Raw genomic sequence first — 22183 nt, forward strand, 5'->3', positions numbered from 1 at the left:
TTGGAAACATAGAAAGGCAGAGGCGGCTGACGGCAGCCATCGCTGTTTGCCATGCCCTAGCCTAGTGACGCCCTGAGACCCTGCCCCGCACATTCTCCAAACCCGCCCAGGCTCCACACAGCAGCTTTTGCATATAAATGGCCTGTTCTGTGGCAGCTTAACCAAATAAACTGCAGCTCCAGTCAGACTGCTCCAAAATCGCCAAACCCCAAGCAAAGAGGAGAAAACTGTAGTTTTTGCTGTAGCTCCTGCTGGGTGGCCTCAGACAGTAGCTGACCTGCACCCCATTGGAGATCGAGAAACTAGTGTATCTAGTGGTCGGTGTGAGACGACACCAGATTTCAACCACTCTCATAAGGGACACATTCAAGAGGCAGACTCAGTGAGCACCAAAGCCCTACTGGAACAAGTCCTGCCACATAAACGTGTCTCCAGCACAGCAATTCTTCTGTTATAGACACAGTGGGTCCTCACAGCCAATTGGCCTGGAGGTCAGTTCCTCCCAGTGACACCAACAACAATCAAGACTTAACTACAACAAGGCTGTACACACAGTCCACAAAGGGGTGCACCAAGAGTGTCCACCTCAGATAACTGGGAGGCTGACCCATTGAACCAATAGGACACCTAGTACACAAAGCTACCCTACCAACTCAGTGAAGCAGCTAAAATGAGGAGACAAGGAAACAGATCACAAACGAAAGAAATGGAGGAGAACAAACGAATGGACATAGAGTTCAAAACCACGGTTATAAGGTTTTTCAAGAATTTCCTGAAAAGGCCGATAAATTTAATGAGACCCTCGAGGATATGAAAAAGGACCAACTAGAAATTAAACATACACTGACTGAAATAAAAAAATATTATACAGAGACCCAACAGCAGACTAGAGGAATGCAAGAACCAAGTCAAAGATTTGGAATACAAAGAGGCAAAGGACACTCCTCCAGAGAAGCAAGAAGAGAAGAGAATTCAGAAAGTTGCAGATAGTGTAAGAAGACTCTGGGACAACTTCAAGTGTACCAACATCAGAATTATGGGGGTGCCAGAAGAGAGAGAGAGCAAGACACTGAAAACCTATTTGAAGAAATAATGACTGAAACTTCCCACACCTGGTGAAAGAAATAGACTTACAAGTCCAGGAACCCAAACAAAAGGAATCCAAAGAGGACCACACCAAGACACATCATAATTAAAATGCCAAGGGCAAAAGACAAAGAGAGAATCTTACAAGCAGCAAGAGAAAAACAGTTAGTTACCTACAAGGGAGCACCCATACGATTATCAGCTGATTTCTCAACAGAAACTATGCAGGCCAGATGGGAGTGGCAAGAAATACTCAAAGCGATGAATAGCAAGAACCTACAACCAAGATTACTCTACCCAGCAAAGTTATCATTCAGAATTGAAGGGCAGATAAAGGGCTTCACAGATAAGAAAAAGCTTAAAGAAGTTCATCACCACCAAACCAGTATTATATGAAATGCTGAAAGGTATTCTTTAAAAAGAAAAAGAAGAAAAAAGTAAAGATAAAAATTATGAACAACAAATACATATCTATCAACAAGTGAATCTAAAAGTCAAGTGAATTAAAAATCTGAGGAACAGAATAAACTGGTGAATATAATAGAATCAGGGGCATAGAATGGGAGTGGATTGATAATTCTCAGGGGGAAAGGGGTGTCTGTGTGGGGGGTATGGGAAGAGACTGGACAAAAATCACACACCTATGGATAAGGACAGCGGGTGGGGGAGAAGTAAGGGCGGGGGGGCTGGGAACCGGGTGGAGGGGAGATATGGGGGGGAAAAAAGGAGAAACAATTGTAATAATCTGAACAATAAAGATTTATTAAATAAAAGAAAAAGAAACAAACAACAAACAAAACCAGAAGTTCTTCCTACCCACTATTTTAAAAAATCACACATGACCTAGAATGCACTAGAAGGCAAGTGGTCCATTTTTGTATAAAAACTAGAAGTATCTGCCTAAAGTGTACCAACAAGCCACAACGAGTATTTTCCTGAACTTTTGATGCCTGAGAGTTCCTGCATGTGCAAGAGTCACACATGAAGCGGTTTCTCTCATGAAGGAGGCTGTTCTCTGGCTGCTCTGAGAAACCACCTGCTGTCAAAGTGCATCCTAGTACATGCTATCACTGGACCCCAGGAAAGATCATACATACCAGAAAAAACCAAGAGTGGGAATCTGTAAGTTTTGGGAAAGGTGACTGTTGGAGATTATCATGCTTTAGAAGTAGCTAGAAATGAAAAGTGAAAAGAAGTATAGCAATGGATATCTGCAAATTGAAATTAACTGAAAATCCATTTGCTCCATATATTGTCTTTTATGTGTTATTCACTCAGAAAGCACAGTGTGTTCTATGACCACAGTTACACTTTTCAGTATAAAATAGATGGCTTTTTTCACTGGAAAAAGACAGGCTTTTTCACAAGGAAATTTTCCACGGGAAGAAAACAAGATTACATTCCTCACGGTAAAAGCAGACTCGGGTCACCTTCTTCACTATATTCTTGTAGACTAGCCACCGAATGATGGCTGGTCAATATCCACATTAAAAGGCAGTGCTGAGATTGCTAATAGCAATGGTGTACATCAACATGGAAGATGCTCATCAAACGGGCAAGCAGACAGCAGTTCCACTTTTCAGCTACCTGTATACTATGTATATGAAGGAAGTGCTTGATGACCTGTGGTTGCTGTAATACAGAAAACCCAGACCACAGGAGAAGACATTTTTATATGTTATTTTAGAGCCCTTCTATAGACTGGAGGTGTCCCCTCATTTCTGACAGAGACCCAGCTTCTTACAAGATTAGAAGAGTGGCCCCTCCATGCAAATCCACACACTGGCTTGGTTTTCAGAGATTAATTGGCAGTCCACCACAGAGTCTCCTGATTGCAATTTTATGTTTAAGGAAATAGTGACAATTTTAACTATGGTTAACTTGCAGCTATTGAGTGTACACTTTTTTAGCACATTCTGCCAAGGAATGGACAGTGAATATGAGACACTATTCCCCCACTGAAGAACCCTGGTTGGCAGAAATAAATGTGCTCTTAGGAACTGTGAAATAGGGGTAAGGAAATTTCCTCCTGACACTGATAATGCTGATAAAGACCATTTCTATCATTTCAAATGTCTGGTATATCTCAGCAACACCCTCAATTTTTTTGGACAAGCCTGAATTTATCACTTCAGGGATAAACTACAGCCAATTTTCAATGGTGAGAATGAGATGTCAGGATTAAAACAAAACAAGACGTGGTACAAATGCCTCAGCCACTGGGAATTTGACTCATTCTCAGTATTTAATGATTTTCTTTTTTTAATTAGAGTAAGCAAAGCAATGAAATCTTGGGTATGTTTAAAAGCCACATCAAGGGGCTGCAATAAAATAAAGAATTGCTTGACGGAACACAACTTCAATCAAAGCAGATCAGGAATTTAGTTGTTACTAGTCCAAGTAGACCCAATCAAACTGCCAGCCTTTAAGTCAATTGCGGACTTAAGAATTTTCAAGAGACTTAGTCATTAAATCTCTCCATCAATTCTGGGTTCATGTTAGACCTGAATATCCAGAACTATCTGATGAAGTCATCAAATACTTGCTGACATTCCCAATCACCTATAATTATAATTTTAGTCCTATAATTTAGTAGCAATAAAGAGGCAGAAAAGAAACATACTGCATGTAGAACCCAATGCTTAAATTGCTGAGCCAAAAGTTTATCAAAAGAATACACTGAGTAACCAGTAAGTAGTTTGGGGTTAACAAACGTTTGAGAAATGCTGATCAGAGTGTTGGTGGAATGAATGGCTGAGGGCATTCTCTGGGATGCACAAGTCCTGAAGAAGATGAAAGTGAACCTCCAAGGGGTTTTTCCTGGTTGTAGCCATAGAAAATTGGGAATAAGTGTTGAGACCTGGTGCAAGAGAGGAAGTGTTACAAGTCCTAGGATTTGCATTTGATAAAGACGTGAATATGGGGATGATTGAGTCTTTTGAGACTTCAAACATAACTCATGAAAATAATCACATTAGTGTAAAATAAATTGCATCATTACTCATCATTTTTTCTAACAGCATGACAATGGGTCAGAAGACTAAATCTGCCAAATGATGCTAACAATTTTTCCTCTGACAAGAGGATTTACTCACTAAAATTTCATCCTAAACTAACCTGAAAACACTGCATTTTTGCATGGTATTCAAGTTACCTTCTCTCAATGATTACCCTGAGAGAGAGCCCATTGAGTTTCAGGAAAAGAGAAAATATTTTTGGTATCCACATATTTTTGTGAGCCTGAGGTCTAGAAATTTTGGATACCCAATATAATGTTATCATCATTCAATTCAGCCCCACTTTCAAACCTGACTAACTCAATAAAATTGCATCTTGATGAGTACAGCTGGGAGGAAAAAAAAGTTTTCTAATGTTGTATTGAACAGGACAAGTAATATAGCTGCTATAACAAACTACCCCAAAAGTCTTAGCAGCTTTCCATAATAAAAGTTTATTTCTTGGCCATGTCATAGTGTGCTGTGGAGTCCCTCTCCTCCACATGGGGATATAGGGATCCCTGCTTTTTGTATCTTGTGTCACTACCATACTAAACATATAACCTCCAAGGTCACTATGGAAAAGAGATAGCATGGGCAACCTTGCATGGAGTTTTGTGGCCACAACTAAAGACAGAACATCACTGCCACCCACATCACATTGCCTAAAACCTAATCACATGGCCCTGTGTTACTAATTCCAAGAGAGACTAGGAAATGGTCTTTCTGTGTGCCCAGGAAGAGGTAATGGGATTGGTAAACATCTAGCAAGTCTCAGCTGGGAATGTTAATAGAAAATACAAAATACAATTATACTGTTAAGATGTGAAAAGCATGTGTTTTTTTAAAAAAGACAGCAAAACACTTCAAAGGAAATGAGTTTAAGGATTTCAATTTGGGCTCAACTATAGTCACCTGAGAAAATACATTCACACACTGCTATCCTAGCAGAAATCTTGGTAAAGAAGTTTAAAAAATTAGTAGCACAGAATTCAGACATGAACACTTGGCAGAAGAAACAAAAATCCCCTCTGGAGAAAGAGATAATAATTCCAGTCTTTAAAATATTACTCAAAAATTTTTTAAATGCTATGTCTAGCACATAATCGATAACCAGGCATTTGAGAACATGAGACAATAAGAACAAACATTAGCAGAAACAAACTATAAAAACAACAGGCAGTGACTCCATATCTTCTTATATAATAAAAGGGTAATATGCAAATTCACCAAATGGTGGAACGACCATTGCTATGATGCGCACTGACCACCAGGGGCAGATGCTCAGCAAGAAGCCCAGCTGATAGGTGGTGAGCGCAGTGGCGGTGGCGGGAGCCCCAGACTGCAAGAGGGATGTCTGACTGCCGGCTTAGGCCGGGGGTGGGGGGAGGAGAGGAGGGAGGGGGGCGGGTATCAGGCCTAAGCCAGCAAGCAGACATGCCCTGAGGGGTCCCGGACTGCGAGAGGGCCCAGGCCAGGCTGAGGGACACCCCCGTCCCCTCAGTGCACAAATCTTGTGCGCTGGGCCTCTAGTATTGGGATTATTTGACACAAAAACTTTAAAATAAACTATGCTTATTATGTTTAGGAAGATAAAGGACAAGTTTAGACAGCCACTTTTTTCCTTAAGGCATGTGCTAATCCTGAGTGTAGTAAGAAGGCTGAGAGCATGGTGAAAAGTCTGATGCAAAGTTTGGAAGGGATGCTGTAGGAGAGCAGAGAAACTTTTGGCAGAGATGTTGGGTTCCTCAAGCACAGAACTAGTTTCTCCCTCAGTACATTTACAGAATACTAGGGATGTAGGGGGCAGACTAAAAAGCTTAAGCAGGAAAACTTTGGAAAAGAGTTTTTTAGCAATCCTGTGAGGCAAGGTGAGAGTTGGGGGAACCACTGGGGAAAGAGACCAGATGGTGTATTATTTGAAACCGGGAGAGCCAAAGGCAGGTGTTCCCACTTGGACTAAAATAATAAACCACCACTCCATCTTTCCAGTGGAGAGGTAAACCCTTTCTACAGTCTGGTTATATCATCAGGAGCTCCAGCACAGTTTTATACACATCGTCTGGCAACAAATAAAAAATATTAGGCATACCAAAGACAAGGCACTATAAACCAAAGCGAGAGAAAAAAATTATAGAAACAGACATACAGAGGAGTCAAATATTAGAGTTGGCTAACAAGGATTTTAAAAGAAACATGATCAATATATTTTTAATAGAGGAGGAAATGGAGAAAATAGATGAAAAGATGTAAATTTTCACTAGAGATTTGGAATATAAAAATACGTTAAAATTTTAAACCTGAAAAATATAAAAGCATTAAATGAAATTTTTGAATTTTGGAATAAAATAACATATTAATAATCCAGAAGTTGTGTTTGACAGTAGATTAAACACAGCTGAATAGAAAGTTTTTTTCTATTTTCTAAGAAGATAGATCAGAAAAAAATTATACAGAATAAAAACTGGGGAGAGAAAAGGATAAAAAACATAAAACAGAGGGTAAGAGGCACAGAGAAGACTGTGGGAAGGTGCACCACATTGCTCAAATGGGCTTCCAGAAGGAGGAGGGAGAAAAAGTGGGACGGAGGCAATATTTGAAGTGATAATGGCTGAGGATTTCCCAAACAGATGAGTTCAATGCACAGATTTAAAAAATGTTCTGCAAACCCCAAGTATGATAAATAAAAAGAAATCCAAACCTAGACACCTCAAAATAAAACTGGTGAAATCAAAGATAGAGAATCAAAACAGTAGACAGAAAAAAAAAAGAATACCTTCAAAGGAGAAACTATTAGATTGAATTGATTTTTCATCAACAACAAAAACATTCCAAGTCAAAATAGGGAATTTTGTAGAAATAGTAGCTGTAAGCCTAGCATTCTATACATAACAAAAATTCCTTTCAAGAATGAAAAATCAAATAAAGACATTGCAGATATACAAAATTGAAAGAACTAATTGCCAGCAAACTCTAAAAACAAAAATAATTTCCCTCAAAAAGTTTACAAATACTAGAAAAAGGCAAAGATATGAGTAAATCTAAATGAATATTCCTTCTATAAGATAATAATATATTGTGACATATATCTATATGTTAGGGAGTAAAGAGGAAGGCTGAAAAGGAGAGAAGGAAAGAGGGAGAAGATGGAGGAAAAAGACAAAGAGAGAAAGAAAATTTAAATATACAATAACATATACATCAGCAAAAGCATAAATAATGGGAGATTTAATAATTTAATAAGTTAAATTACTTTAAGTTCCTTGCTTGATTGGGAAAGAGGATAAATATTAATTAACATTTAATTTGATCATGCAAGAATTCATATTATAGCTTCTAACAGACTAGTAAAAAGTATATGACTTAAAAATGAACATAGAAAAACAAAGAGCATTTAATATAAATAGCCTAATTTCTCTATAAAAAGAAAAAAATTCAGACACTAATGAAAAAAACAGAAACACATACTGCTTACCAGTGACATACCTTAAATATATGGATGCAGAAGGCTGAATGTAAAAGGACAGGAAAAGATGTGGCTATACTAATATCAAACAAGATAGATTTAATGTTGAAAACATTACTACAGAGGAAAAAGAAATGCTTCATAATTATAGAAGGTCATTTCACCAGCAATTCTAAATTTGTATGGATAAAATAAGGTCAAAATATATAAAGCAAACCCTGGCAGAACTACAAGGAGAAATCAACAAATCAACAACAATCCAAGATTTAACATACCTATCTCAACAACAGAACAAACAGATGCTAATCATTTAAGCTATAGAAGATTTGAACCACACGTTAAGCTTGACTTAATGGACATAGAACATGGCACATGACAGCAGCAGATAGACGTTCTAAATGGGTTGCAACAAACTTCAGAGTGGAAATCATGCCACAATCTTGTGATATTTCAGAAAAATATATATTTGGTCATTCAGATGACCAAAACACTTTTCATATACATTTGGTCTTCTTCCTACATGGTTCCTGGCTCACAACTTTCCAAGTCCTTGGAATTTCCTAAGCTTTGTGAGTGATAAAAAGGTTCTTTTGTTGTATTAATGAGGTGACCTTTAGGGAGTATCTAAGGATGGAGGCTGGTTGCCAGTGGAGCCAATCATGTAATTAGAGGATTAGAACTTTCATTCCCACCCCCTGACCTCTAGGGAGAGGAGAGGGGCTAGAGATTGAGCTCAATCACCAATGATCAATGATTTAATCAAGCTTGCCTGTATAATGAATAACCCAAAAGAATGGCATTCAGAGAGCTCCTGAACACGTGGAGCTTCTGGGAGAATCGTACTCCTGGAGAAAGCATGAAAGCTCCACACCCAGACCCTGTACCTTGCCTTGTGCATCTCTCTCATCTGGCTCTTCCAGAGTTGTATCTTTACACAATAAGCCAGTATTCTAGTAAGTTAAATATTTCTCAGTTTTGTGAGCTGCTCTAGCAAATAAATTGAACCCAAGGAGGTGGTCATGAGATCATCTGATTTATAGCCAGTTGGTCAGAAGTACAAACTACAACCAGAGCTTGTGACTACAGTCTGAAGTCTAAGGAGGAGGTCATAGTAGCCTCTAATCTGTAGCCAGTTGGTCAGAACCATAGGTAACAACCTGGGCTTGCAACTGGCATCTGAAGTGGGGGACATGGGAAGGAGGGGAGAGTCTTGTAAAACTATAAACCCTTAACCTATGTAATTTGATGCTCTTTCTGAGTAGACAGTGTCAGAATTGAGTTGACTTGTAGGACACCCAGCTGGTGGTGTTGGGAAAATGTGCAGGGGCTGAGAGACCAAAAAAAGAGGTTGACAACTTCAGAACTACATCAAGGGAACTTACAGACAGAAGCAATAACTCGAGCAGAAGCAAGATGATAGACCTCTGCACCCAAACATGGCTGGGGCTTGTTATATAGAGCCAAGTGGCTCGTGCTAACTCAGGTGGCGTGTAGCCGCATCACTCATGCTGGTTAAAAGCTGTTTAATACAAAGCAATAAACAACCTAATGGGCCCACTTATCTATGCAAGAATATTCCCTTTAAGTTAAACAGGGTCCACTCCTACAGGGGTAAACTGGAGGTCAGCTAGTTGTGGTGTTGGTCATGTTAAGTACTGGGAATTATTTTGCTTGGTGGTATGGGGTGGAGGGACCCCCCTACACACATACACATGTTAAAATTGGTCTCAGAACCAAAAGACATACATTTTCTGACCACAGTACAATTAAGCTAGAAATCAGTAACAAAATATAACTGGAATTTTTTATGTTCTGAAATGAATAAATATATTTTTAAATATTTAAGATGTCAAATGGTAAACTTAAAATACTTTGAACTGCATAATAAAAATAGTACCTCTTTAAACATTGGGTTATAGCTAAAGCAATCGTTAAAGAAAAATGTTCTTAAATACATATATTTGAAAAGATAAAAATTAATGAGCTCAGGAATCATCTTAAAAAGTTGAAAAGAGAACTATAAATCAAATCTAAAGAAATAGAAGAAATGATGATGAGAACATAAATTAATGAAACAGAAAAAAAGTACACTAAATTAACAAAGCCAATGTGGTTTATGACGATCCAGGGAGAAGAATTTATATTCGCTGCATGCCTGTGATGTGCTTTATTGAGATATAACTCACATACTATAAAGTCCATCTATTTAAAGCATACAGTTCAGTGGTTTCAATGTTAGGACTGTGCAACCATAATCACAATCTAAGTTTAGAACATTTTTGTGTCCACATAGAGAAACCCCATACTCTTAAGCAGTCACTCCTCATTCCTTTCCACTCCCCTTTCTCCCCCACCAAGCAACCATTAATTTTTTTTCTCTCTATAAATGTGGCTTTTCCTGACATTTTAAATTAATGAAATCTCTCACTATACTGTCTTCTATGACTGCTTCTTTCACTTAGCATCGTTTTCCAGATTCACTCATGTTGTGGCATGTGTCATTAGTACTTCATTCTCTTTTATGAATAATATTCCATTGTATGGATTATCTACATTTTTGCTTATCCATTCATCAGTTTAATGACATTTGGCTTGTTTCCACTTTTGGCTCTGATAAATAATACTGCTGTGAACACTCACATATAAGTTTTTTGTGGATTCGTGTTTCTCAAATTGTAAGGGTTCTTTATATCCTGGATACAAGTCTCTTATTAGATAAATGATTTTCAAAATATTTTTCGATTCTGTGGATTGTCTTTTAGCTTTCTTGATGGTATTTTTTTGCAAATCATAAGTTTTTAATTTTGATGTAGTTCTAAGTGTTGTATTTAGGTTTATAGTCAATATTTTAGCTAATTTTTACGTATAATTTAAGGTTTACAACAGCTCTGTAAGATGGGTACTGTTATAATTATTTTATATGAAACATAACTGTCACTCAGAGTCTACACGTGTTCCCCAAGATCAAGCCAATATGCACTGAAGCTGGCATTCAGATTCAAATTTCAGACCAGTCCAGGCACAAACTCACTACACCACAAAGCCTGCCTAACGTTTCTACCATATGAAATCTCAAGTCATTTTTGAAGTTAGCATTTTGTTCAAGGATATACTCACTGAATGAAATGCTGTTTCATTAGGTGTTTAGACTGGAAAAAAATAAAACAGTTCTGGAAACATCTTCTGGGGCTGGAGTTCATTAAAAAGACATGTACAATGAGACGAAAATACATATAAAAAGACCAACTAGACTCTGCAGAGATGTTTAATGAGTCTCAAACCACATCCCATTATACTTTATTTCTTAATTAAATGCTATGTAAGTATTAAAGTACAATGTTTCTACTGTACAACTAACAATCTCACTAATATCAAAGGACAGTAAATAGATGTCTTAAACTAACTGCTGCATGGCATCAAGAAGCTGATGTTTTCTCTGGGTGAAGAAAACTCAAATGGAGCATAAGTGAAAAATAGTTACCAGCAGAAGGAAGAAAAAGAAATTGGGGGGAGAGGGACCACCACTTACTTTTTAAGGCAAATGATCTAAACAATGATTTTTTTATGAAAGTGCAAGTCTGAAATGAGAATTAAATGAACTGCCATTTGGGAATACTTTTTGCTAAAAAGTTTCAAAGCCCAAGGTATGGAAAAAAAGGGGGTAGGAGGAGAGAGGAAGAGAGATGCACAAAGTGATGACTGTTTTCTTTGACACAGAAAACCTGACTGCCAAATGCTTGTTCCTTGATTAGGGGTGCCCTAGATAATTCGGCCCTCCTATGGATCTCCCAAGAGATAAATTGAAGTACCGGAAATCCTTCCCTGGGAGAAAAAAATAGCAACAATAAAAGAAATGAACCAAGCAAGGTGTGCAGACATTACAAATGCATTAGCAAGGACTTTAAAGAAAAATTTTGCTTTTGGCTTACTGTCTGTCAATTCAGACAGCTTTAACAAAATAGCACAGATTGAGTGGCTTAAATAAGGAGCATTTATTTCTCACTTTTCTGAAGGCTGGAAAGCCCAAGATCAAGGTACCAGCAGATTTGGTTCCTGGCCAGAGCTCTCTTTCTGGTTTGCAGAGCAGGGGTCTTCTTGATGTATCCTCAGATGGTGGAGAGGGAGAGCAACTCTCTGATAGCTCTCCTTCTAAGGGCACTAATTCATGAGGACTTACTTCATGGTCTAACTGCCTCCCAAAGGTCCCACCTCGATATATCATTACATTGGGTGCTAACATATGAGTTTTGGGGAGACACATTCAGTCTACAACACTTACAAAAACATGAAAAACACGATATAAGAAAAACAGACAGATTACTCAAAAAGAATCTAGTGATTTTCAAATAAAATCTTTCACCCTTTCTCAGAACTTCCAGTATGTGAAATTAATAGATACAGAACCTATCTGATCTTAGTGGCCTAGAACCCTACGTGATTCATTCTCCTCTATTTCCAGCTAAGATACCTTTCATACAGCACACTGTTGAAAACTATTGCTGCTCCAGAGCAAGACAATTTCCTTTTTTTTTTTTTTTAGCATTAAAAATGTTTTACATGAAAAGGTGGAATGATAGATGGCAGTCATTTTGTTTTTAAGAGTTGGCTTGGCAAAAATCAAAACAAGAAAACCTGGCAATTTTACAGTGACTTCGCAAATTAAAAAAAATAAATCTGTCAAACTCTTATGGGTTGAGTTGTGTCCCCCAAAAAAGATGTTGAAGTCCTAACCTCCAGTATCTCAGAATGTGACCTTATTTGGAAATAGGGCCTTTATAGAGGTAATCAAATTAAAATGAGGTTATCAGGTAGGCACAATAGGACTGTGTCCTTATAAAAAGGGCGAATTTCACCAGAGGCAGACATGCATGGAGGGAAGGTGATGTGAAGACACAGGGAGAACACCATCTCCAAGCCAAGGAATGCTCAAAGCTTCCAGAAGCTAAGATAGCAGAATGGACCAGATCCTTCCCTCAGAGCTCTGAGAAGGAATCATTCTGCCAACACCTTGATTTCAGATTTGTAGCCTCCAGAACTGTGAGACAATAATAGTGTCTGTTGTTTAAGTCACCCTGCTTGTGGCACTTTGCTATGGCAGCCCTAGGAAACTAGTACACCAAGAGGAAATATTGATGTCTGAAATCTCAAAGCCTAGGGAACACTGGATGAGCATATTCAAGAGAACAATAAGGACCATCTTTTCCCAGAAGAGGAAGACAATCCACCCCAATAGCATCCCTCTCAAGTTCCAGGCACAATGCAAGGTTTGGTTTTACTCATCTCATTCAATCCTCATAGCAGCACTAAGATATTGCTTATTAATTCAATTCTACAGATAATAACATTAATACTCAGAGAGAATAATTTGATCTTCTCCAAAGCCATACTACAAATCAGTGGTGAGTCTGATTAAAAAAAAATAATGATACCTAATATTATTGAACATTTCTATATCCAGGAGCTATGACAAGGGCTTTATGTGTATTAACTCATTCAATTGTTACAACAACCCTGTAAGGTAGCACCCATGAACGTGAGCTACTGCTCAGTCATTTTTAAGGTTTTTTAAAAACAGAATGATCATCAAGACATTTTCTCCATAGATATCTTGTGTTTCTTTCTTAGATTAATTCCTCAAGACTATAGTTTTGTTGCTATTATAACATTTTCCAGTTGGTTACTGCTAGTAGAAATTAATGCTATTAATTGTGACTTCTATAAGAATGTAGTTAAAATCTAGGCCCTAGATGAACACTCTCTGCAGCTTCACTCCTTGTTCTGTAACCTTGGACAAAATATTTAATCTCAGCTTCCTGCCTCAGTTACTTTATCTGTATAATGGGGATAATAATAACACTTATCAAATAGGGTTGTTGTGATAATTAAATAAATACACTTAAATAATTAAAACAGGACTAGCTTATAAATGTTAGCTCTCAGCATTATTATTTATTGGTGTTACCCAGTTGATAAATTCTGTAAAACCTAGTTTTTTCCTTTTTGACCAGACACACAGGTTTTCAGGTCAGGCTGGCCTGGGTTTGACTTGCAATTCTGTCATCTACTAGCTGTGTGACATCCTCAAAGTTCCTCTCCAGGTCTTGGTTTCCTCAATTGGGGAATTTTAACTCTGTTTAAGAATAAATTAAATTTGGGGCTACTTTAGACTTTCTTAAGATTGCCAGAGAATATCTATTTTGAAGCAGTGCAAGTAGAAGATAACAAAATGACTGTATCTAAAATGACAGAAAGTATTTTTAGTTTCTTATGGTGTGAAAGAACAAGAGCTTAGCTTTAGGCAGAAAATGAAGGAGATTGATAGAGAGGATAGAGCACAGTAAATTTATTTTAAAGTACAGTTACATCTAAAGTGATTGATGAAATATACAACTTATTAATGTCTTTCTGCCATTATTAAAACATGCTTTACAAACCTTAACATCTAGTTAACATAGATAAGGGCAGATTTTTAAATAAAATAATTTAACATCATAGAGTTTTCATGGCTTTGCCTTCACAAGGAGAAGGGCATCAGAGCGGAGTGTCAGTTTGACGTAGCATCATCAATTTTGTCTTTTGGGGTCAACGAATGAGCCCTAGATCTCCAGCTCTGATTCCTGGCTTTGTCAGCGTGGAGGGAGGCCTTCAGAGAGCATTGCATCTGCATTACCACGTATTTTCATTTATAGTTTCCCTTTGATTAAAGCTGATTCCCTTCTTAACAGGACATTTCTGTTTTAGATTACATATTTCCTTCCTCAAAAAGAGGTCTTATCTGACTCTCTTTAATATTTCATGGGCTTGCTATAGGGATTTAATGAGGTAAGTGTTTGCAAAGTTCTTAGCACACTGGTTGGCAATGAATAAACAATCAACCTTATAATTATTATACTTCCCTGGGATGTACAAACATTAACTTTCTATCAGAAGGAACATAGAGACGATCCCATGTTAGCAGCCAGTGCCTCTTAGTTTCTTAGGGAGATGCATTCTTCTACTTCTCTACCTTCCTAACTATAAGCTTTAAATGTCTTTTTTTGGTAAGTTAGTGGGCTATGTCAGGGCCCTTAGATATTTTCCAAGCTTATATTTTTATAGTCTTATTTTCAAAAAGCAAATTAGTGAATTTAAAAAAAGAGAAAAAAGAAGAGGACCAAAAGATATTTGAAACAATATTTGACAGTTTGGTCATCAAAAACAGCAATGTATTTGATTCATTTCTGAGTTGGGAAAATAAATGCCATTTATTGATGTCTGTATGCATTTGTTCTCCAGAAAAATAACATAAAAACCTTGGAACTCAACTCTCTAGGGAGCCACCAAACATCTCACTTCATCACTTCTGGAAAAGTTTGCAATGCTGCCTCCTAAATGACAAACATGAAAGAATAGATGGCATAGCCCTGGCCAGTGTGGTTCAGTTGGTTGGAGCATCATCCCATACACCAAATGGTCACAGGTTCTATTCCTGGTCAGGGCACATACCTGGGTTTCAAGTTCAATCCCCAGGCATACAGGAGGCAACCAATCCATGTTTCTCTCTTGCATTGATGTTTCTCTCTCCCTTTCCCTTCCTCTCTCTCTAAAATCAATAAAAAACAACAACATATCTTTGGGTGAAGATTAAAAACGAAGCAACAACAAAAAAACCCAGATGGCATAAAAAAAAGTTCCACAGAGTAATAAGAACAATTCCTACTATTTGGAGCCCTGCAAAAAGAACTGCAGCTACCTCAAATTATGATGAAATATTAACTGAACTATATACGTATGAACATACATATTTATACTCCCATCTATTTCTTCAAATGATTTTAAAGTAGCTCATAATGAAGGACTTTCAAATAAATAATAAAATTGGAATAGAGTAATATAAGTAGGAATCAATTTTGAGGAAGTAGCATGATTAATGTAATTCGCATAAAATTTCATTCTACACTTCCTCGAAGCCCAAGCAAAAAGGGACTCTCGTTATCAGCGGGGGGTGGGGGTTTGGGGGCGGGGGAAGAGACACATTTACAAGGTGTTAGAATTGAAAACTGGAGAAAACATGGAGCCACTGATGACTGCCTGGAGCTCTGCTGGACCTTCTCCACAGATAAGCCCTGGAAGGTCAAGTAAATCTGCCTGGATGCTGACTCCCAACCAATCCCACACAGACATCCAAAGGCAAATAAAAAGTCATGTGTAGCTACTCACTGAAATGCCCACACAACAAATTTGTCCATTTAGTTCACAGGTTATTTGGGGGTTTGGGGGACTGAAATGAATTGACCAATTAATTTTATATGATCAGAACTCACCTGTATCACTTTGGCTGATACATCTGGTTGCATGTAACAGGAACACAATTTATCCAAATAGTCTTATCCCCCTCCCCACAAGAAATGTTTGTTTTTTTTTTTTCATGGAAAAATATCTGGAGTGGGACAGAGGATGGGTCAGGCAGCTTCAGGATGACAACAGGAATGAATCCAAGCCCTTTCTTGTTTCTCTTTCCACCATCCTTAGTGCATGGCTTGTTTCATCATCTTTAAAAGATGGATACTTTATCTCTAGGTTTAGATAAACCTGTCTGTGTTTTAGGTAGAAAGCTGTAAGAGGACAAAGGATTAAGGATAAAGCAGGGGAGGGAAAGAAAAGATGTATGAATTGTTGAACAAGCTTTCCAAGAGACTCATGTTCCATGTTTCTCATTAACCCAAACTTGGTCACATGGTCAATCCTAGAAGCAATGAAACCTGGAGAAGTGAATGTTTTTAACTAGGTATCTTGATATCCTAAACAAAATTGGGCTTTTGTTGGTAAAGAAGGAAGAAAAAAAATCGATATTGGATGCACAATTAACAATATTTGCCATACAGCTTTTGGCATCCTTACCTTAAAAAAATAAAGTAAGGCATATCAATTTCCTTCTCAAACCTTCCCTGAATTTTAGAAGGGGAGGACATGTGTATGGGTGTGTATGTGTAGGTGATTTCTGAATCTTTCATATTTTTTAAATATATTTTGTATTGATTTCAGAGAAGGAGGGAGAGGGAAAGGTAGATAGAAACATCAATTATGAGAATAATTGTTTGGCTGCCTCCTGCTTGCTCACTATTAGGGATTGAGTCTGCAACCCAGGTATGTGCCCTGACTAGGAATTGAACCAGTGACTTCTGGTTCATAGGTTGACACCCAACAACTGAGCCATACCAGCCAGGCCCAGCACCCATTTTTAATAAAAACTCTCAGCGAAGTGGGAATAGAGGGATCATACCTCAATTTAATAAAGGCCATATATGACAAACCTACAGCCAATATCATACTCAGTGGGCAAAAACTAAAACCATTTCCCCTAAGAACAGAAGACGACAGGGACATCTGTTTTCACTACTCTTATTCAACATAGTACTGGAAGTGCTAGACACAGTAATCAGATAAGAAGAAAACAAAATGCAACCAAATTGGAAAGGAGGAAGCAAAACTCTCCTTATTCACAGATGACATGATATTATACATAGAAAACCCTACAGACTCCACCAAAAACCCACTAGATTTCACAAATGAATTTGGCAAAGTAGCAGGATACAAAATTAACACCCAGAAATCAATGACATTTTTATACACCAGAAGGAGAAACTGAACAAACAATCCCATTTACCATTGCAAAAAAAAAAAATTAAAATTAAGATACTTAAGAGTAAACTTAATCAAGGAAGTAAAAGACTTGTACTCTGAAAACTACAGGAATTGAAAAAAGAGATAGAGGAAGATACAAACAAGTGGAAAAATGTACCGTGTTCATTAATAGGAAGAATTAACATCATTAAAATGTCCATACTTCCCAAAGCAATCTATAGATTCAGTGAAATCCCTATTAAATTACCAATTGCATATTTCACAGATCTAGAACAAATGCTCCAAAACTTTATATGGAACCAAAAAAGACCCCGAATAGCCACAGCATTTTTGAGAAAGAAGAACAAAGTAGGGGTGATCACAATACCAGATATCAAATTATACAACAAAGCCCTTGTAATCAAAACAGCCTGGTAGTGGCACAAGAATAGGCACATAATCAATGGAACAGAAGAGAGAACCCAGAACTCTACTCAAGTCATTATGCTCAATTAATATTTGACAAAGGAGGCAAGAGCATACAATGGAGTTAAGAGGGTTTCTTCAATAAATGGTGTTGGGAAAATTGGACAGGTACATGCAAAAAAGGGGGACTAGACTACCAACTTATACCATAAACAAGATAAGCTCAAAATGGATAAATGACTTACATGTAAATTGTGAAACCATAAAAATCCTAGAAGAAACTCTAGGCAGCAAAATCTCAGACATCTTTCGTAGCAACATGTTTGCTGATACATCTCCTAGGGCAAGTGAAAGAAATGAAAAAAACGAACAAATGGGGCTACATCAAAATAAAAAGCTTCCGCACAGCAAAAGAAACCATTAACAAAATGAAAAGGAATCCCACTGTATGGGAGAACATACTGTATTTGCCAGTGATACATCTGATAAGGGGTTAATTTCCAAAGTATATAAAGAACCTACATTCATATATGCATAACCTGTGGACAGAGACAATAATGAGATGAAGGCCTAGGTTGGGGGGGGGGGGGGAGGAGAGTGGAGAGGGTCAATGGGGAAAGAAAGGAGACATCTGTAAAACTTTCAATAAAGATAAATTTTTAAAAATAATCTGATTTCCACGCTACATGACATCCCCAGCAGTTCCATGAACATTGACAGTCAGAATGGCAATGACCGGAAGGGATCCAGCAAAGACAGCTACCAACTGTGGAGAATCAACCCTAGGATGCTCCCTAAGGATCACCAGGCCCTCCTAACCTCTGTCACCAAATATTCATTCCACCTACCTGATGACACTGTTCCTTCTCACCATTCTTCTAGGCAGCACCCAAAGAGCCAGTGATCCTGTCCACATCAACCCATGTAAATCCCTCCATGAAATTCGAGTGTCCTTTCTCTATAAAATCTCTGATAGATTGCTAATAATAGGTAACAGATTTTGCCACTAACATTCAGAAGAGTTGACTTGTAATTCCCCCTCCTGCAATGTCAAGATTCCCCTGATGCAGTGGGAGCAGTGTGGGTATGTCTCCCTGTACCTGTTCTCTGGAAATATGTGTTCAAGATGGACATTATTTCTATCTCAAATATTTGGTAGAATTCAGAGGAAGGGTCGTTGTCTTACCCCCGGCTAGGGACACCAGCACATGTAAGTCACCTTTCTGGCCTTTAAAACTTTCTCTTCCAAATGTCCTCGTGACACAGTCACCTTTGCTTCTTCTCCACTAGATGCTGCTCTGCACCCACCTAAGACAACACCATCCCTGGTTCCTTGGTTGCAGTGTGGACGAGACAGAGGTGACGTACTCCTCATTTTCTAGAAGGTGATGACGACCGACTGCTTACAGGGCTCACTGACATTACGGTGGCAACATTAACTTCAACAGCTATAACTTGTCAAGTACTCAGCATGTGCCACAAGCACTGTGGGCGGGTTGTCATGGGTCCACTCCCCTGGGAACCTTGAGGCCAGTGCCCACATGTCCCCAGCACCTAGCACAGAGTTTGGCATCGAGCATGACCTCAGTTAATGAATAAGTGAGCAAACTGCTGCAGGTTATGCACCAAGCACTTAAGATGACTGCAGCTAAAATACCTTATTCTTGGAAATGAAAACAAAAATTTAGCCATCCTTTTTAGTACATATTGCCAGCCCATTTTCCATATGGAAATCCTTAGTCTGACCTCAAACTCATATCCAAAAATCAGTTCCAGGTTTACCTGGTATTGTGAATGTAATTATTCAAGGTTAACAATAAACTTTTAGAATAAAAGAAAGGAGAATGTTTTCATGATGTTGGGGGTATGCAAAGATTACATAACTAGGATAAACTGTGCTAGCCATGAAAAAAAAATCAACTACTTTAATATGAAAAACTTTCTGTTCATCAAAAGACACAATTAAGAGAATGAAAAGATAAGCCACATAGTGGAAAAGGCTTTTTGCATACATATATCCAACAAAGGATTTGTGTCTATGGGGAAAAAAACACAAGAGAAAATGGGCAAAAGATGTGAATAGACTTTTTCACACACAAAAGGGGACATCTATAATACTTTCAATAATAAAGATAAATTTTAAAAAATACGTATGTGCTCAACCCCATTAGTCTTCAATGAAATGCAATTTGACAACCCAGTGTGATACTACCACACGTCACCAGAATGCCTAAAATGAAAATAGTCAATATCTAGTGCTGCTGAGGATGGTGGGATAAATGGATATAATGCTCTGGACAACTATGTTCGTATTTCCTAAAACAGGACTCCACAGTTTCCCCTCTATATCGACCCAACACAAACACACACAAACTGGAATATTCATACCAGTAGCACCACTATCCTAATAGCCCCAGACATAAAACGACCCAAATACCCATCAACAGCCAACTGGATAAAGTGTGGCATAGTCACACAGTGGCCACTACACAGCACTGAGAATGACCAAAGTATACCTGCATGCAACCATGTGGATGAATCTCACAAATAAAGAGCAAACAAAATCAACACCGAAGAGTATCACTGTTTGCCAGATACAGGTCCCCCACTTACCACAGGGGATACTTTCCAAGACCCCCAACCGGTGCCTGAAACTGTGGACAGTACTGAGCACTACACTGGTATGTATTATGTTATTCTTATGCATACATAACTATGATAAACTTATGGTTTCCTTTTGGTATAACTGAATTGCCAGCATCACTATTCTTGAATTTTGGGGCCATTATTAAGTAAAATAAGAGTTACTTGAACATAAACACTGCAAACCACAACCATCTCAGGGGTGGGGAATCTTTTTTCGGCAAAGGGTCATTTGGATATGTATAACGTCATTCACAGGCCATACAAAATTATCAACCTAAAAATGAGCCTGCTAGGCCGGCCAGCATGGCTCAGTGGTTGAATATTGCTTTGAATCAGGAGGTCATGGTTCAATTCTCAGTCAGGGCATATGCCCAGGTTGCAGGCTCTATCTCTAGTAGGGGGTGTGCAGGAGGCAGCTGATCAATGATTCTCTATCATCACTGATGTTTCTATCTCTCTCTTCCTCTCCATTCCGCTCTAAAATCAATAAAAATATATTTTAAAAAATTAGCCTTCTATATTTGGTCAAACATTTAATTAACTCACCCCTAATGCCTTGGCAGGACCAGACCTTATACGGCACTTGGGCCGGACGTTCCCCATCCTTGGTCTATCTCAGTGGTCAGCAAACTGCGGCTCACGAGCCACATGCGGCTCTTTGGCCCCTTTAGTGTGGCTTTTCCACAAAATACCACGTGCGGGCGCGCACATACAGTGTGACTGAAACTTCGTGGCCCATGTGCAGAAGTCGGTTTTTGCTCTCAAAAGAAATTTCAATCGTTGTACTGTTGATATTTGGCTCTGTTGACTAATGAGTTTGCCGACCCCTGGTCTATCTGATAACCCAGATGATGGGTGGGTAGCATACATAATATGGATATCCCAGACAAAGGGATGATTCACATCCTGGGCAGGACAGTGCGAGATTTCATCACACTACTAAGAATGCATACAATTTAAAACTTATAAACTGTTGTAGTTACTTCTAGGAATATATCCCAAGAAAACAGAAACACCAATCAGAAAGGATATAGGCACCCCTATGTTAATAGCAACACAATTTACAATAACTAAGATTTGGAAATAGCCTAAATGCCCATCAGCAGATGAGTGGATTAGAAAAAGAAGGAATTCTTACCATTTGCAACAGCATGGATGGAACTGGAGAGCATTATGTTAAGCGAAATAAGCCAGTCAGAGAAAGATAAATATCACATGATCTCACTCATTTGTGAAATATAATGAACATCATAAACTGATGAACAAAGATGGATACAGAGACATAGAAGCATCAAACAGACTATCAAACTTCAGCGGGAAGGCAGGGGAGGGGGATAAAAGTCAACCAAAGGACTTGTATGCATGCATATAAACATAACCAATGGACATAGACACTAGGGAGGTGAGGGCATGTGTCAGGGGTGGGGGAGCTCAATGTGGGAAGGAGATATATGTATTACTATTTTTAATACTTTAAATAAAGATAAAAAAAAGAAGAAAGGAACAGAGAGGAAATAAAAGAAAACTTATGTCTATATAAAAAAACACACCACACAACACTTATAAACTGTTTATTTCTGGAATTTCCCTTTTACTATTTTTGGAAAATTGTATCACATTTGGATCACAACTAAATAAAATCCCAAAACACGAAACCTTGGATAAGAAGGGGGCTCCTGTAATGTGATAAGCAAGTTACACACATCTCATTCGATCATTACAAAACCCCGAGTTGCCGTAAATATTCCCTTTACAAAAGACCAGATTGAAGCCTTTTAGATCCTTTGTCTTCATTCACATGTAGCAGATAATGCACTCAAATGCATGTCTGTGGGACTCAGAGTCCCACCAAGATATGGAAACAGTGCCTAGCCCCTCTCTCCTGAGATTCTCAGGGGCTAGGAGGCACCCCAAATTCTAGAGGTCCCCGCTTCCTCCTGTCTAAAGAAGGCAGAGAGAT

The 22183-nt window shown here is 38.3% G+C and overlaps 1 protein-coding gene across 1 annotated transcript in view; it reads left to right on the forward strand.

Moving 5' to 3' along the window:
* The window catches only part of SLC36A4 (solute carrier family 36 member 4), a 73729-nt gene extending 54373 nt beyond the window's left edge, over positions 1-19356 (forward strand). Inside the window, exon 11 of the mRNA XM_054724704.1 lies at positions 18868-19356. Within this exon, the coding sequence (XP_054580679.1) occupies positions 18868-18959 (92 nt within the window). The 3' untranslated portion in view covers positions 18960-19356. The remainder of the gene's footprint in view (positions 1-18867) is intronic.
* Positions 19357-22183: the final 2827 nt, after the last annotated feature.

This window comes from Eptesicus fuscus, chromosome 13 (genome assembly GCF_027574615.1).
Source record: "Eptesicus fuscus isolate TK198812 chromosome 13, DD_ASM_mEF_20220401, whole genome shotgun sequence".
Taxonomy (NCBI): domain Eukaryota; kingdom Metazoa; phylum Chordata; class Mammalia; order Chiroptera; family Vespertilionidae; genus Eptesicus; species Eptesicus fuscus.